The sequence below is a fragment of the Taeniopygia guttata genome, chromosome 1A, assembly GCF_048771995.1.
Source record: "Taeniopygia guttata chromosome 1A, bTaeGut7.mat, whole genome shotgun sequence".
In the NCBI taxonomy this organism is placed as follows: domain Eukaryota; kingdom Metazoa; phylum Chordata; class Aves; order Passeriformes; family Estrildidae; genus Taeniopygia; species Taeniopygia guttata.
In genome coordinates, this window is record NC_133025.1 from 21975806 (window position 1) to 21991094 (window position 15289).

A 15289-nucleotide genomic window follows, 5' to 3' on the forward strand; every position below is an offset into this window, starting at 1 on the left:
ACCAGACTGGCAGATACGGGAGGGGACCCTAAAAAGGGAGATAACGTGGACACTGTAGGAGCAGAGATTAAAAACCAAAAATGTTTTCTATAAATATCTCCTGAACTTGTGGATTCCATAGGAAGAGCACCTGTCTGCAGATCAGCCTTAAGTCCTTGTTTAAATAAAAGCTCTCCTGCATGACTGTGCAGACTGCTTACTCTGTGTGGAAGACTACTAAGCACAGACTGGTATATTTATATTTATTTTTGCAATACCAGGGTAAAAACGGTTTAACAATGCCAAGTACAGTGTTAGTCTCATAAAAAGTTTTCATTTCAAAACAAATGATTTCTAGTTCCCACAAAAATTTAAAATCACATGCAGCTATATGAAGGTAAATTGCTTAAGATGCACAATTATATATCAGAAGACTTTGTTAAAGTAAAAACATACTGACTACATCATTTTAACAAGGCAATTACACAGAACTAGAAAACTGACTCTGTAGTAAAATATAAAAATCTACAATTATAAATATAAATTTGGTCCATGGATCACTACAGAAGTAGCAGTATTTACAGTAAGTATCAGATTACTATTCTAAATGTCTAATTGAAGTCTTAAAATGTTGAATGTTATGTAGAATAGTATCTTATTTACATTCTACTATATTAAAAGTTTCATTTCTAGCAAATGTAAATTGTTATAAATACAACAAATAAACCAAATACTAAACCCATCACATGTTTGTAATCAAGGAGTCCCTAGCATCTATAAATATGGTAATTTTAAGTTAAAATGAAAGCCAGATAAATCAAAAAACCTAATACTGAAAAAACATACCACAATTCAATTATTAGAAACACTGTAAAAGTCAATCAAGTTAGTCCAGATGTAACAATGTATTACAAGAAATCTTTCAAGAAAAGGCACACATTGTTAATGATAAAAGTTCCACAGTAAAGTCGTATATAACAGAAATGACTTGGTTTGAGCAACAGTAGGGGTCTGATTATATATATAGCGACTGGACAGATTTTCCCCACCCAAAGTATAAAACTGAAAATAAAAACTCCAGGTGTGATTGGTGTGCTGCAGTGATATGTATGTTTGTTTTGATGTGCTAATTAAACTAAGGATTCTAAACTTTCAGCTGCATTTCCATCAGGTAAAGCTGAGCCATTACTGTCCATAGATGCTGAAGGGTTTTCTTCTTGTCTTGTGCTGACAAGGCTGAGAATAGCTTTGTACAGAAACTGATACTGTTCCTGGAGGAGAAAAGGGGATACACTCAGGATGTTGGCAGAAATAGTTATCTTGTGCCACTGTTACTCAAAATTAATTAACAGCTGATGTGTCAGTCTGTAAATGTACAGTGCTCCAGAATTTCTTACGTTACTTAGCAGCTTTATTATTTTCTGACTAATGGCTCCCCCTGTACACAATGTTAAGGACAACAATAGGGACCACAGTAAAGGGAGGGGAGAAAATTGAATTCTAAAAGAAATATGATACGTAGAATCTGATCCTTGTAAAGGTCAATTGCAAATTTGGGAACAGGATTATTTGTCTGTCAGCTTTTTTCTCATTTGTTGGTCATCTGAAGTCTTTCCAAGAAGACTTATTTTTCTACAGCACCTCTGGAAGACAGTTTGGATTAATTCATGCAGAAACTAAGATGCTAATAATTCAGTAATGTTGCCTTAAGATCAAATGTAACACATAGGGGAAAAAATGCACATTTTGCTTATTACTTACAATGTCTGTAAAGATTCCAGGCCTCATCAGATTTATCATCTTTGCTACATGGTAAACATCCACAGAATTCTCATTTTCCAGTTGATGCATCAGAGTTGTTAACGCACAGAAAGTGCCTGCTGTCACCCCTCCATGCCTTTGTAAAGTAAAACAAAACAAAACTCTAGAAACTGGGTCAGGTTTTACAGCTGGAAAAAATACAGATTCTAGGGCAAACTGCTAAAATGAATCTCCGTCATGATATTTACAATATCTGAAATAGGTCTGCCCAGCACTGGCTTGAAAAAAACTTTCACGGCACCTGGGTACAACTTCTTAGAGTTATTTATCTTTAACCTTCTAATAACCAAATGCTGAAGGCTTTGGGTACTTCAATGTTTCAACATTTTGTTATTTTTTGCCATTATTAAACAGCTGGAGAATGGTATGGAGCCTTATCTAAATAGTTAAGCCTAATTATGTCTTAACTGACTTCCCCTCTAGTGACCTACCTGATAACCATCTAGAGTATCAAAATGATAAAGCTGAAATGAAATATGATAAAATAAAAATGTTTCTCTTTTTGATGCAGCTGGAACAGAAGTTGTTAACTACTTAACTTGTTGTTAATTACTTAACTACTGTTAAGTGCAGACTTTGTGCCTTGTTTCAGCTGCTTTCACTCAGTGAAAGGATAGTTTTACTGAAAAACATCAAAACAAACAGGAAAGTGCAGTTCTTACTCATCATGTACAATCATGGGCCCATCACGGTTAGAAGCTTCCTCTTTGATGATGCTGATCAGTTCAAAAGTTTTACTAATGGGACTATCAGGATTTGGCCATTTTGGACACTGAAAATGCCTCACTTCAAGTACATAGTCATCCTAAATGATTAAAAAAAAAAACAAACAAAAACTCATAAATCAATTTTGTAAAAGGTTGACATTTTTATTCTTTTCCTTCACCTTGTTCCAGCTCCAGCCTCTAGATGCACAACCCCACAGCTATGGGGGTTCCATTACTACATTTCATATTCCCCATTACTCCCTCCATAGATGTTTCTAGGCCATGGATTTTTTTTTATCATTAATTTAGCATTGAAAATATAAAAAATGTGGGTATTACCTTTAAAAAGTCAAGTCCTGAGTTATATATTTAAGACAGTGTTACCTGTGTAGCTTCTAAAATGAAATCTTGGATTATGAGCTTCTCCTCGTTAGACAGACACTTGTGTTCTTCAGCAATCATAGTGACTTTGAAACTCTCACAGTTTATAGGCTCATCTTTGTTTGGCCAGTACACAAATTCATCTTCAGCCTCCAGGAAAAAAAAAAAAAAACCAAAAGTGGAGTCATAAAAGTAAATAATGTTAAGCTCTTAAAATACAAAATCCAACATAAGAAATAATGTGTCACATATATAATCAATCCAGCTATCTAGATTGAAATTAACAAATCAAATTTTGAGTGGGATAACAATGGCAAAGTGATGGTTTTCAAACACCACTGTAATGATCAATGTACCCTGTGGACCTATATATCAATGAACCTGCAGTGCTGCATAGTGCCACACATCCAGCCTGGCCTTTAGGTTGCACTGTGCTGTGCATAGCCCATGGTCATATGATAAACTTACCTTGTGTGTTCTAATGTATGTGTGGTCTTGGGATTATCTGAAAATGCAGAAAAAAGTTCATGGGAGCATAATTTCTCTCTGACAGTAGAAATGAAGAGAGATTTTTATTTTTTAAAGAAAATCCTATAATAGTTTGAATAACCAACATGGTCAGATGGATAGGGAATCCTCCTTGTCATGTGTCCTGCCTGCCCATTGTGTGTGTTTCAGGGAAGGTGGGGTGCATGGCAGCTGTGGTGGATGCAGAGCTCAGAGAGGCCCTGGCTGTGTGCTGGGTGAGTACCACTGCTGCCTGGTCAAGCTGGCAGGGCTTCAATGCCCTTCCTGCACAGCCTCCTGCAGGAACTGTGCCCACCCTGCTGGCAGTGCTCCTGGCCACTCCTGCTCCCCACGGGCTTCTTTCATATGTGAGGAATGCTTGGCCACTGGTTCTCCTGGTCCTGCCCAGGTCCCCCCAGCTGCTGCTGTGTGAGAAACAACCTCACACTTCTGCTCTTACCTAATAATGACTAAAGCCATACTGCAACTAAGAAGTTGTGGAACAAAAACTCATCTTGCATAATGGTTACTTCTGCTGTTTGCCTCCTTGTCTAAATTGTAGAAGATAGATTCAATACATTTTCATTCCAGCCACAATCTGCCTAGACAAGGATTTCTAGATTTCTGCTAGATGACTTGGGAACTTTACACTCAGCTTGGTATTATTAATTTTTAATTATTTTTTGCAGAACTCAATACATTTTCTCATATCTTGCATGTTTCAAAATGGTAATACTAATAAAATTAATACATAAACTCATAACAATCAGCCACAGAACTCACCATATTCTGGCTATCAGGAAGCATGACTATTAACTGGGCATTATGGTCCCATATCATTCTCCAGAAATCCTTGATAGTGTGTAGTAAGGGATGCTGAGTAATAATGAATTCATTACTTTGATAATAACCCTGAAAAAAAACCAAAAAAATTGACTGATTTGGAATTGCTGCCAAGTATTAGCGCTTAAGGGAAGCTCCTAGTGGACAGAGTAAGAACCTAGAAAATGCATTGCACACTTGTTCTTTTTTTGGCTTCCTGCAAATATTAGAAAAATATAAAACTTCCACTCAAATATTTTCCATGTGAAAATAATAGATTCAATTACACTGAAAAAAAAAATTAAGACTTAAAAAACATTGCTTAAAAAAATGGAAAAAAGACATCAGAACAGACTCAGACAGCTCACTCAGAATAAAAATATATTAGCCATAGTTCCAGAGGAGCTGACTATCTGACCAAACAAAAGAATACTTGAAAAATCTGCAAAAATCCCAAGAAGTTTCTTAATTTGCACAGATATCTCAGATCAATCTCTTACCATGAAAGGTAGTTCCTATGCAGTAATGCTCCTAAAAGATCTTGTACACCTGCCACTGCACAGAGCTTTGTCATCTCTTTCCTGAATATCCAGGAGATATTCACACCTCCCTCTCAGCTACTGAAGGGGGAAAGAGTTGAAGAAAACCCAGAGAGCAAAAAGATAATGGAAAGCTGATGAACTCTGGTATCTTAGGCTATGCCAATTGCAAAAGCACTGTAAGATGAGCAGGTAGGAAGACAAACCACAATACAGGCATTAAAAACTAACTTGTTAGTTAACACATTTAGACATTTAGTCCATCTCAAAAGACCTTTCCATAAAGCATTTAGCTTTACCAGTTTTTAAAACGATGATGTGATTTCTGTTTCTACAAATTGTTAAAGTGCAGTGAACTTAACCAAACCTAAAACCAGTAATAATGGTAACAGTACTTGCTGGGTAACTCTTTTAGGCAGAGTGAATAATGAAGAAAGGAGCTTTCAAAATCAGGATTGTGCCACCCTAAATCAGCCAAATGGCTGCTCTGCAAACAGCTGTTCATTGTTTTTCACCAATATATTAACTGACTTACCATAATATAGGAAGCATTGATGTAGTCTGTGCCTTCACCAGACAGTGATGAGATACCCACTCTAGATCTTTCCACTGTAAAAAAAAGTTATGAATTCACAAGCATGTTGCAATGACTCATAATATTATAGCAATTATCTCACATCTCACAGTAATGATAACACTGGGCTCCTCTAGTTGGGACAAAGTGCTATCCAGCCATCTATTTTGTTTTTCTGTGTGCAATTCTTAATTCACTTCTTCACTGTAATGTTCTTTACAGAACATTGCTCCAAACTAATGCAGATGTCTTCAGTTTTTGTTGAGGATTTGAAGAAGCTTACCAGGAATGATAGATGAGGTTCGGTTCTTTTCTCTGTTACATTGTTTGAGTGCAGTTGAATAATCACACTGCTGTGTGTTAGACTGGCTCAGCAACTGAAAAAATGAAGTTAAAAAAAGGTCAGACAACTGCAGAAAAGCCATTCCTTCATAAGATGCATTAAATAGAAGGGTGCATATATTGCAGGTTTGCTGTCTCTCTTAACTTTAGTTATCTATTTATCTGTCTAAACTACTTAACACGTCACCAGAATATTTTTTCTCCGCTCTTCTTAACAGTTCAAATTATTCTTGAACCCTAGACCAATAACCATATCTTTGGTGAAGTCTGACATATCTGCCAGAATGGTATCTTTCCAGACTGCTGTTTTAGCTTTGAGATCTTCCTGCAAAGTCATGTAGTTAAATTTTCCAAAATCTACTTACTGTCATACTTCTCATGATCTCTTTTCAATGGATTTTTTGGGTAGATTCCTTGTTAAGAGTATGCAAATAATTCTGTCTCAATTGACTGCATTCATTTGATAAATTTAATCCTAATGTTGGCTCAGCAGTTAAATTTTAGGTAGAGAAAGCTGATGAAAGTTGTGTTGAGATACCTAATTTTAAGTCATCCAGGTTTACAAACCCAAAGATTTTCACACTACAATCTCAGAGAGCTCACCTTGAATTGTTTCTCCAGTCTGGTCTTTCCTGTTGGTCCTGGTATCAAGAGAGCATTAACGTAGGCATGAATGTGAGTCTCAGGGACTTCTGTTTCTTTACTGAGTATTGCTTCGACCAACGCATCATGAATAAAGATATATTGCTCCTAGGAAAACACAACCAAACGTCTGAATTTCAGATTCCCCTGAATACCTCTAGTTAAGCTGCCACTTCTGATGTGGTCAGTATTTTTTCACAGGGGTTTTCTCAAATGTGATCCTCTATAGTTAAGGCTGTCCCTCTGCAGAGACAGTACACATTACAAGCACAATTGACAATTACACTTGCAATACATACATACACATATATATTTATTATTTAGTACCAAATCCTCACTACCTGTGATATCTCACGTTAACAAAATAGAAGGAAAAATGCAAGCACAGCCTTGAGTAAAATTTTCAAGCCAGTCCTACCCCTGGTTCCTACTGCTATTCTCTATTTTCTCTCTCACATTCTTTGGAACAAGTGCCCTAGATGTTGATTAACGTTTTTTTCTATTGAAAGGCATTGGGGAATCTGACCAACCTGTTCTTGAAACCTGAAATAGACTTACAAATGCCCTGCTGTTGCCCTTATTGCTTTCTCTTGGTTTTTCAATATTCTATATATAATCTTCAGTTTAAAGCACTTATATATAATTTTCTGTCTGAAATAGCTTTTTCCGCATATTTTATTGCCTAATATATACTGTCTGATGAGGTCCAGTGAAGATCTGAATGCGTGACAATGGTGCTTCCTCAAAAAGCTTTGTGACAAAAATACAAGTCCTGCCAAGAAAGCACTGCTGTAGGAAGCATGATTTATACAGGTATCCTTCTGAGTTTTCCTTAATAAACAGACAAGAGCCCAAGGAAAGGTAATTTCTAATGTACTGCTCTAAGTGTGCCTAGAAGGATGTCTCTATAAAACCAAGGGAAGCAAAAGGGAAAATCTAGTCTGGTGACTGGTTTTTGTCTGGGGGTGCCAGAAAGAGAATTGCATTATCTCTTGTCCTGCAAACAGAAAGTTTGTAATAGTCTCATGCTATTTATATTTTATTCTTACCTCAGTCTGCACCAAGTAGTTCCTTTGGGTACGTATGTGTTTTAAGAATCCAAATATGTTGACTGTCCCTTCATGCTGAATTTGCTGCAGCATGCTGTCTAACACTATGTATGTGCCTGTCCTTCCAACACCAGCACTATAAAATAAAAAAATGGTCGTGAGCCTGAAGAAAAACACTAATGGAAAAAACTTTTCCATACACATAGTTTTTCAACAAACTTCTGCATACGGAAGATTTCGCTCTACAAATGAATTTATTATATGATATACTTTGTTAAAGGTTCAAGGCTGATAATAATATTTTACTTCGTACAACAAGAGACCTAAGATCATTTTCTCAAATGGTTTTTAAATTATTGGCTGAAATAGAACTAAGGGATTTCCTGCAGGTCTGCAATTTTTAGCCTTTTGATATTCCTTAGGATACTTTGCCAAGTATATCTATGATGCTGTTGAGCCAGGGACAGGCGAAATGACTCGCATGATTTCAGAAGGCAAAATGAGCATTTATTCAAAAGCACTTCTCTCTTTTATGGAGAACATCATGAACATTAATTCCATTGGTCTTAAAGTAAAAACATTTCACATGATTGGTACACTGGACTTAGGTCAGTGTGGTAGAACATATCTATAAACAATATGAATGGAAAGCAAGATAATAGATTGTTTACGTTCCTCTTGGACTTTTTCCCAGGCTTAGCCTGGCAGAAATCTCTCTCTTTTTCTCTCTGACTGAACTGAGAATATCCACATAACTAAAAGGCGGTATATGTCAGCATTTGGGCACAGTTAATATGTTCAAATTCTTCTATGTTGAAACCCCATTTAAAGCAAAATTTGCATTATGCAACCCATTACAGTACAAGAGATTTCAAAGATAAACCCCAGGAAATGGAAGAACTGCTGAGAGTATATCTGTAAAAGAAAAAAGCTTAGTGCTCTTTAGACAAAGTTAAGATGGCAAGCAATTTTTTAAAACCATTTTAAAAATAGGAAATGGAGAAGAAAGTGTTAATCAACTCATTCCTGTTATGAACTCTGATTAACGTAGTATAAAACTAGCTGTATCATAAAATTAGAGAAAAACTTTTTCTTTTATAAAGTATCTGGGTAGGAAGTACAAGGTCAAGAGGTCAATTTTTGTTATCTAATCATATATGGTAAATAGTCAGTTGTAATTCCCCTCTAAGATATGAAGGAACATTATGTATACTGTACATGTAACTTGAGAGCAGCACTGTGCTGGGTCTGCATGGTCCCCTGTGGGCAGATCCAACTCAGTCCATACATGCTAATTCAGTCATCTCACTTCTGCCACAGAGGGGGCACAGAGCATAGGTAGAGTGAGATCAGATTGCTGTAATAAACTGTCTAAATAAGTAAGATATGAAACTCACAGGTCCAGGTTGTTAATACCCTGTTAGACACAAAGAAGTACAAAGATTACCAGACACCATCTGAGAGACAAAACATGAAAAGTACCAAATAAAAACAGATAAAATAAGTTCTATGATTGTCATCATTTGTGTCTTCAATATAGCCTGTAAATACAAATAAAATTTATTTTTAAAACATGAGATGATTCCTTTGAAATTCCATAGTGCATGTAGTCAGTTTAGCTAAAAACTGTATAAAACTGCTTACAGACAGAGGTGAGTTATCCTTATGACCCAAGGGAGAGGTCTGACTGAAGCCACACAATTTACCACTGTTCACTTCTTAAAAACTCAATTTAATTGACTCCTAATGTATTGCTGATATCTCAGCAATCTCAGACTTGACATTTTGAATTTCCCAAGAACAGGCAGGATATAAATAGCAGCAGAACAACAAGATATAGAATTTTCATTTTCCAAGCTAAAAACAGATGTCAGTCAGATTAGATAATCCCACAAGTAAAATATCTTCATTTGCAGCATTTGTGAGGTGACTTTACCTGTTGGCTTTCTCAGTGTCAGCTCCAGAAGGACAGAATTCATGAGGAGGTTCTCTTTCCAAATGTTCCATCAAAGGTGAGGTACTACAGTGGAAAACCAGAACCTGCTTATATATTTTTACAATAACCCGGTCCTTCATGGGCATTGTGAAGTCATTCCAGGCCCTACAAGCCCTTTTTAACCAATTTTCCCTGAGCTGCCACTTTTAGCGAGCACTGACAGAACACCTGCCTGCACACTGCGGCACATGCAGACCTCAACTGTTCCCCAGAACGCTCCTCCATTGCAAATGACTGCTAGAGCCCAGAGAATGTTAAAAACAGCAGAGTTGTAGTTCAGTCAGGAAGAGAGGGAGTCTTCTTTTGTACACAGAGCTCCTCTTAGGATTACAGAGTATCCCTGCACCAAAGAAAGCATGAGCCAAAAGCATCCTAACAATATATTTGCAGAAATGAAACAATTATCCCCACACGTGTATCTGGTAAGCTCATGGCATTCAAGATAGCAGTACAGAAGTGTGAAAAAAATAGAAGTAAAAAAAAAAAAAAAAAGAAAGAAAAGAAAGAACATGGTGCAGAACAGCATCATCTTGTTTATGGAGATTTACAGATTTACAGAAGTGGCACAATTGATTAGTTTGCCTTACGAAGGAGAGAAATATCAGATAAGAATATCAGCTAAGAAGTTAATCTTACTCCATCAGAAATCATTAAATGCGAGAGTGAAATTTTGCTTAACCCACCACTGTAAAATCCTTTTTTTCTGCAAAACAAAAGTGGAGTGAACCTTACAGCACTAGAAACCACACCTGCAATGAACCACAACAGGCCCGACAGCGTGGCGCTTCGCATGCGACGCCTTCCGCACGAAGGTGAGAACGGGCAGGGTATATTCCGGAACACCCATGTCAGGCCACTGGGTATAATGGTACTGAGTCACTATGCGACCACTGGACCTCCCTTTCTGGGAGCCCTGCAACAAAAAAAACAATTCTACATGTAAGCAGCTCATATCTTCCTTCATTTTATTTCCATACCTGATAGTTGTTGAACTAGTACTATCCCTATTTAGCTCAAAGCATGCCATCTGGCTCTAATATTCCAGCCTTCAAAGAGGAGGGGAAGGACCAGTGCTTCTGCTTTTCCAGCTTGCCCACTGAGTGGAAAAAGGACCTGACACTGTCTCAGAAAGCCATAGAGAAAGATTAAGAGCACTGGAGGGTAACAAATTGCAGCTGCTCTCAAGAGTCACCAGCTCTTCCTGCCACTCAGCTCCTCTGTTGAGTGAACAGAACGAGTAGGAGTCATCTCACCCAGCTTTAGTGATCTACAAGGTAAGTAGCCTTTTGTAGGCTGCTTTTCTAAGCTCCCTTCCTCCATGGCAACTCAGAGGCAGGGATGCCTTCAGAAAGCAGTTAATCTCATTCAGAGATTGGTTCCTAAAATAGGCAGAATAAATTATTTGATAATAAATGCTGAATGTTAAGTACTAATTATGCAGGGAGGGTGAGAGGCTAGATGTCTCAGATATTTATATGGCCAGAATAAATAAAGTTTTTAGAATTCTCCCCAGAGTAACTAACATCACCCTCCTGAGCTCAGATCATGGTGATTCTGATTACAATAAAACATAGTGTATTCACCTGTCTTTAAAAAGGAAAATGGAGAGGTGAGGTGGGTAATTAAACTCATACCACATTTTCTTCAAGTTGCTCTCTTTCTGAAAATGTATCATCCTGCTACCCAGGCAGGCAAAGTCCACATCAGCTCTCCAATGTGATCCCTGCTTTTTCTCTGGTGGTTCTACAGCTTTCTGAGTTTATTTGTCTGGTCAAATTAACTGAAGTTGACGAGCATCTTGCTGGCTGAGATCTATAGGATTCAGCTTTACATATACAGCAGAAAAGAGTTGTCAACTACCTTAAAAATATTCTGAGCATCTTTGAACACTTCCTTTTGCCCACTTGTGTTTTTAGGATGCCACAAACCTTTTTGATCTTGGTGTTTCTAAGAGTAAAATTCCTCACAGTGTAATAGGCAAGTACATGAACACTCTTCTGAGTAACCAAGAAATTCCCATATTCTTCACTACCTTCAGCAGGCCAGTACTGGTCACATTTTCTCTGTTAAAAATAAATTTTCTCTGTTAGAAAATTTCTCTATAAATAATAGAGAAGAAAAACCCCCATAAAATGTCAAACTAGTAAGCCGAAATGTTCAAATTTAAGAGCAGAGTAAAGCACAAAACTTTGTATTGGGACTGTCAATATACCCAGTTTATAACAGACATGTTGTTCTGTGCAGAACACATAATTATTTTGTGCCATAGAGGAATAGATGTGCAAAGAGGCTTCTTATTTGGAAAATTCAAAAAAATAAAAAAAAAAGAGGTTAAATCATACTATCAGAGTTAAAAGGGTCTAATATTGTGGAATTTTCCATTCTATAGACACTCTAAAAACTAAAGAAAATAACATGATCTATAGGAAAAATAGGAATACATCCAAATCACTAGAATTGTGTGTGGCTTCTGATTAGTTTATAGTATGGGCAGAGTATATTTATATTGGTAGCAAGGGCAAGCCTGTGTATGGCTAGAATATACAGGAGAGAGCTGTGATATGTCCAGCCTTTTGGTTGGGTAGTCATACAGCCTTCTCTAAGAGTACTAGAAGTGTGCTTGTTTGTAGCATGGTGTTGCAAATGAAGTGGTGTTCCCAGTCAGCCCTCATCTGCAACTGCTGTGTCTGTATCAAGAGATACAGAGATGCTTTATAGGTTGTATGTTAAGATTTGCATTCATTTTAGGCATTGCTGCCAGTGTGTGGCAAGCGCGCTGAAATGTCTCCTCTTGTGACCCCAGGGTACATCACATAATCAGAGAAACACACACCCTGTGATGGGATTTGACCTCATTTGGTCTCACTGGACAAATATGTCTCTAGTCATGTAGAAGAAAAGGAACTGTGAGTACTGTGGGATGTTAACAGGGAGCAGGCAGTGAATATCCAGGAAAATTCACTTGAACTACATTTCTCTCCTTTCCAAGATCCAAGACAACCCTGACAAAGTGCAAGATGGCAAGGAGATAAGCAGATTGGCAGCAGAACATGGGCACAAGGCCCACAGTCTGTCCACTCATATTATATACAGGTAGTTTTTTTGAGTATAAGATTTTTTTTGTGATTAGAACATGGCATATGCAAGATTTATTGAGTATTTTCTTTATTTCATGCTACAAATCCTCAACTGCATACTTCTGTAGCCAATCCAGGTACAAGCAACTACTAAAAACTATTACTTTTTGCTCAATAATTGACTAAACCAGATTTTAAAAAGAAAGACAGGAGTTGGCTACAGGTAGATCTACCAACATCAAAGAAGTAAAAAATGGACAACAGTACTCATACCCTTCCTTTCTCAATGAGATTAGTTATCATGACAATAACTTCCACATTATGTTCCCATATCATTCTCCAGAAATCTTCTGCTGTTGATTTTAGTGGCCCTTGAGCTGCAATGTAGGCTTTTGGCTTGTTGTAGCCCTAAATTGAAATATAAGACATGACACTTGTTAAATCACTGTCCATGAGCAAAAGGAGTTTGGGAGTTTGGAAAATGTACATGACATTTAATGTATTTATTTTTAAAGACTCTGAAAAGCTTTTAAGTGCTTTTAAATTTTTAACTATTGACACTGTGGGAACCCTGTGGTATCAGATGACATATGAATAAAACTTATGCCAATGCTTATCTTTCCAACAAATAGGATATTTATGTTCAAATGCCCATGTTTAGGCAGAACACTGACATGACAGTGATTATAAGACACACAGACGTGTATTGCAAAAGTGGTTTACAAAACGAAACAAGATAATTGACATGTAAATTATTATGTAATGAATGTAAATAATTATGTAATGAAAACTGGTAATGGTATCTTGGTGGGCCTCTGAGCCAAATGGCATCTTCCTCTCATGAGATTATCTCAGATGGAAGATTTAACCACTCAGATGAGATATAGTTCTAAAATGACTCGGATGTGACAGGACATTTTTTCTTTAAAAATGCCCCTCATTAAGCTGCAGCTGCTGCAATATCAAGATGGATTCAAGAAAAAATTGGCATTTTACCTTTGCTTTAACTTTGTAGGCTTAACTTAGACCACAACATTTTTTTAACAGAATCTGTAATATTGTGATGCTTTTTTTGAATTAAATCTATTCATCTCCATACACATTTTTTTTACAGAAAAGGCTGACAGATCAATGGGCCAATGGATAGAAAAAGGCACTTACATCGACGTAATTGGCATTAATGTAATCAGTCAGTTTTCCATCCTTTTCAGCAAGCTGTGCTAATTTAACCCTAGTATGATCATCTGCAGTAAAACAAGGGAGAAAATAAGCAATTTTAGGTAAGAATTATATTCTTTCTCATAAAAATAATGAAGTGGATTTTTATAATACATAAGACCAATACAGTAACAACCACATAGGCAAACATCCTCTCCTTAGGTATGAGATTAAAAATTCTAATTTGTGAAAAAATAAAGAAATGAATCCAAAGTTTGAAGGGATTCAGAATCTAGTGGCCTGCACAGCAGCACCTGGGGTCATTTTAGGCACTATGACATACTTCCCCTACGGCCTCTAGCTGCCACTTGTAAAGGTGAATATGTCTTCCATAAGTCCTGTGTCATGACTGCCAAATCTGCACAGCGGGATGTCTCAAAAATGACAGCAGGCACCAGCGCTGAGGAACTTTAATTCCAAGTTGAAAGAGTGGACTCTGGAGAGCAATGGACTTTGAAAATGCTGGTTATCTGAAGAGTCAGCAGTAACTACATCAGGGTGAGCTGAAGTGTTCTGTAGCCTGCAGTGATTTTAAGAACTACACTTGAGTCACTTATAGAGGACAATTCTTGCTACTTCAGCTGCCCTAAGCTGCCTCTGCACTGCTTTTTAATAAAACAACCCCTGGGCTAGCACCTTTTGTATGATCAGGTACAAAAAAGAGCGGCAAAGGAAAATCCCTGAGTTTTTGTCCCTTTAGAGACATCTTTAGCCAGGGGGATTGGCATTTCTTGTTGCTGGTTTACATTGTCTTCTGCTTGAAAGATGACTCGGTTCTGACTTTTTTAATTAAGCTTTAGTGACACTGCATGCTGAAGATAAATTTAATTTGGAGATTTCTTGTAATCAGAACAAAGTTGAAATGGTATACAGAGTTAAAAAAAATTATTGAGCCATGAAATTATCAAAGACTCAGAGGAAATAGCTTGAAAAAGAGATTAACAAAACTGAATAGATGTGTTTCAGAGAAGAAAAATCTGGGAGAGTGGTGCAATGGGCAGACAAGTGTACTGGCTAATGTAGCTGTTGCATTACGTTGTTGCCAGGCATAACACAACATAAAACCAGAACATGTATGTTTATATGTGACAGTAAATATATCCAGGGATTTTGAGCTCGTGGAGACAATAAATCACCATTATTCTAAATCAAAGATGGATTAATTTTGGCAATCAAAGCTTCTTTAGCTTTCTAATGGCATTATAGTGAAATCTCCCAACTCCCTTTGGGACATTGCAGAAGACACAAATATATCTTGCTAACACATGCTCACCAAAGCAGCAGAATGTCAGAGGACTAACTTGAAGAAATGTGAAATCTGATGCTAACTCCTTTTCAATAAGCACTTTGCTGATCAGTATCTGGAGGTTTCAGTGTAGAAGTATTTTTACTCCCACTAATAACATATAAATCTGTACTTGTTTATAATGATTTCTCACACAAAACAACAAGTGATGCCTTTACTTACAAGCAACAATGTTTATGTATCGATTCTTATTCTTGTTGTCAGGGTGATTAGAGCTGTCTGATGTAATACCTAGATCTACAGTACAGCTCTGGATTTCCTGAAAAAAAAAGTATGTCATACTTAAGTAACTATTAGGATACATAAAATGTCTTTAAATACAGTAAGCA

General features: G+C 37.0%; 1 protein-coding gene across 9 annotated transcripts in view; it reads right to left on the reverse strand.

Moving 5' to 3' along the window:
• Positions 1–225: 225 nt before the first annotated feature.
• PTPRZ1 (protein tyrosine phosphatase receptor type Z1) overlaps positions 226–15289 on the reverse strand; it is a 131708-nt gene continuing 116644 nt past the window's right edge. For 4 of the 9 annotated variants that reach the window (XM_072921301.1, XM_012568939.5, XM_012568936.5 and 1 more), the window contains 15 exons: positions 15123–15219; positions 13598–13680; positions 12710–12844; positions 11288–11422; positions 10109–10272; positions 9300–9383; positions 7364–7499; positions 6276–6422; positions 5614–5707; positions 5292–5365; positions 4179–4307; positions 2892–3038; positions 2463–2605; positions 1741–1876; positions 226–1250 (listed from right to left, as the gene is read on the reverse strand). In XM_072921301.1, coding sequence (XP_072777402.1) covers positions 1110–1250; positions 1741–1876; positions 2463–2605; positions 2892–3038; positions 4179–4307; positions 5292–5365; positions 5614–5707; positions 6276–6422; positions 7364–7499; positions 9300–9383; positions 10109–10272; positions 11288–11422; positions 12710–12844; positions 13598–13680; positions 15123–15219 — 1845 coding nt within the window. In that variant the 3' untranslated portion in view covers positions 226–1109. Of the gene's footprint in view, positions 1251–1740; positions 1877–2462; positions 2606–2891; positions 3039–4178; positions 4308–5291; positions 5366–5613; positions 5708–6275; positions 6423–7363; positions 7500–8581; positions 8675–9299; positions 9384–10108; positions 10273–11287; positions 11423–12709; positions 12845–13597; positions 13681–15122; positions 15220–15289 lie in introns of those variants that run through there. The other 5 variants (XM_012568938.5, XM_012568940.5, XM_041711178.2 and 2 more) reach the window with 2 other exon arrangements.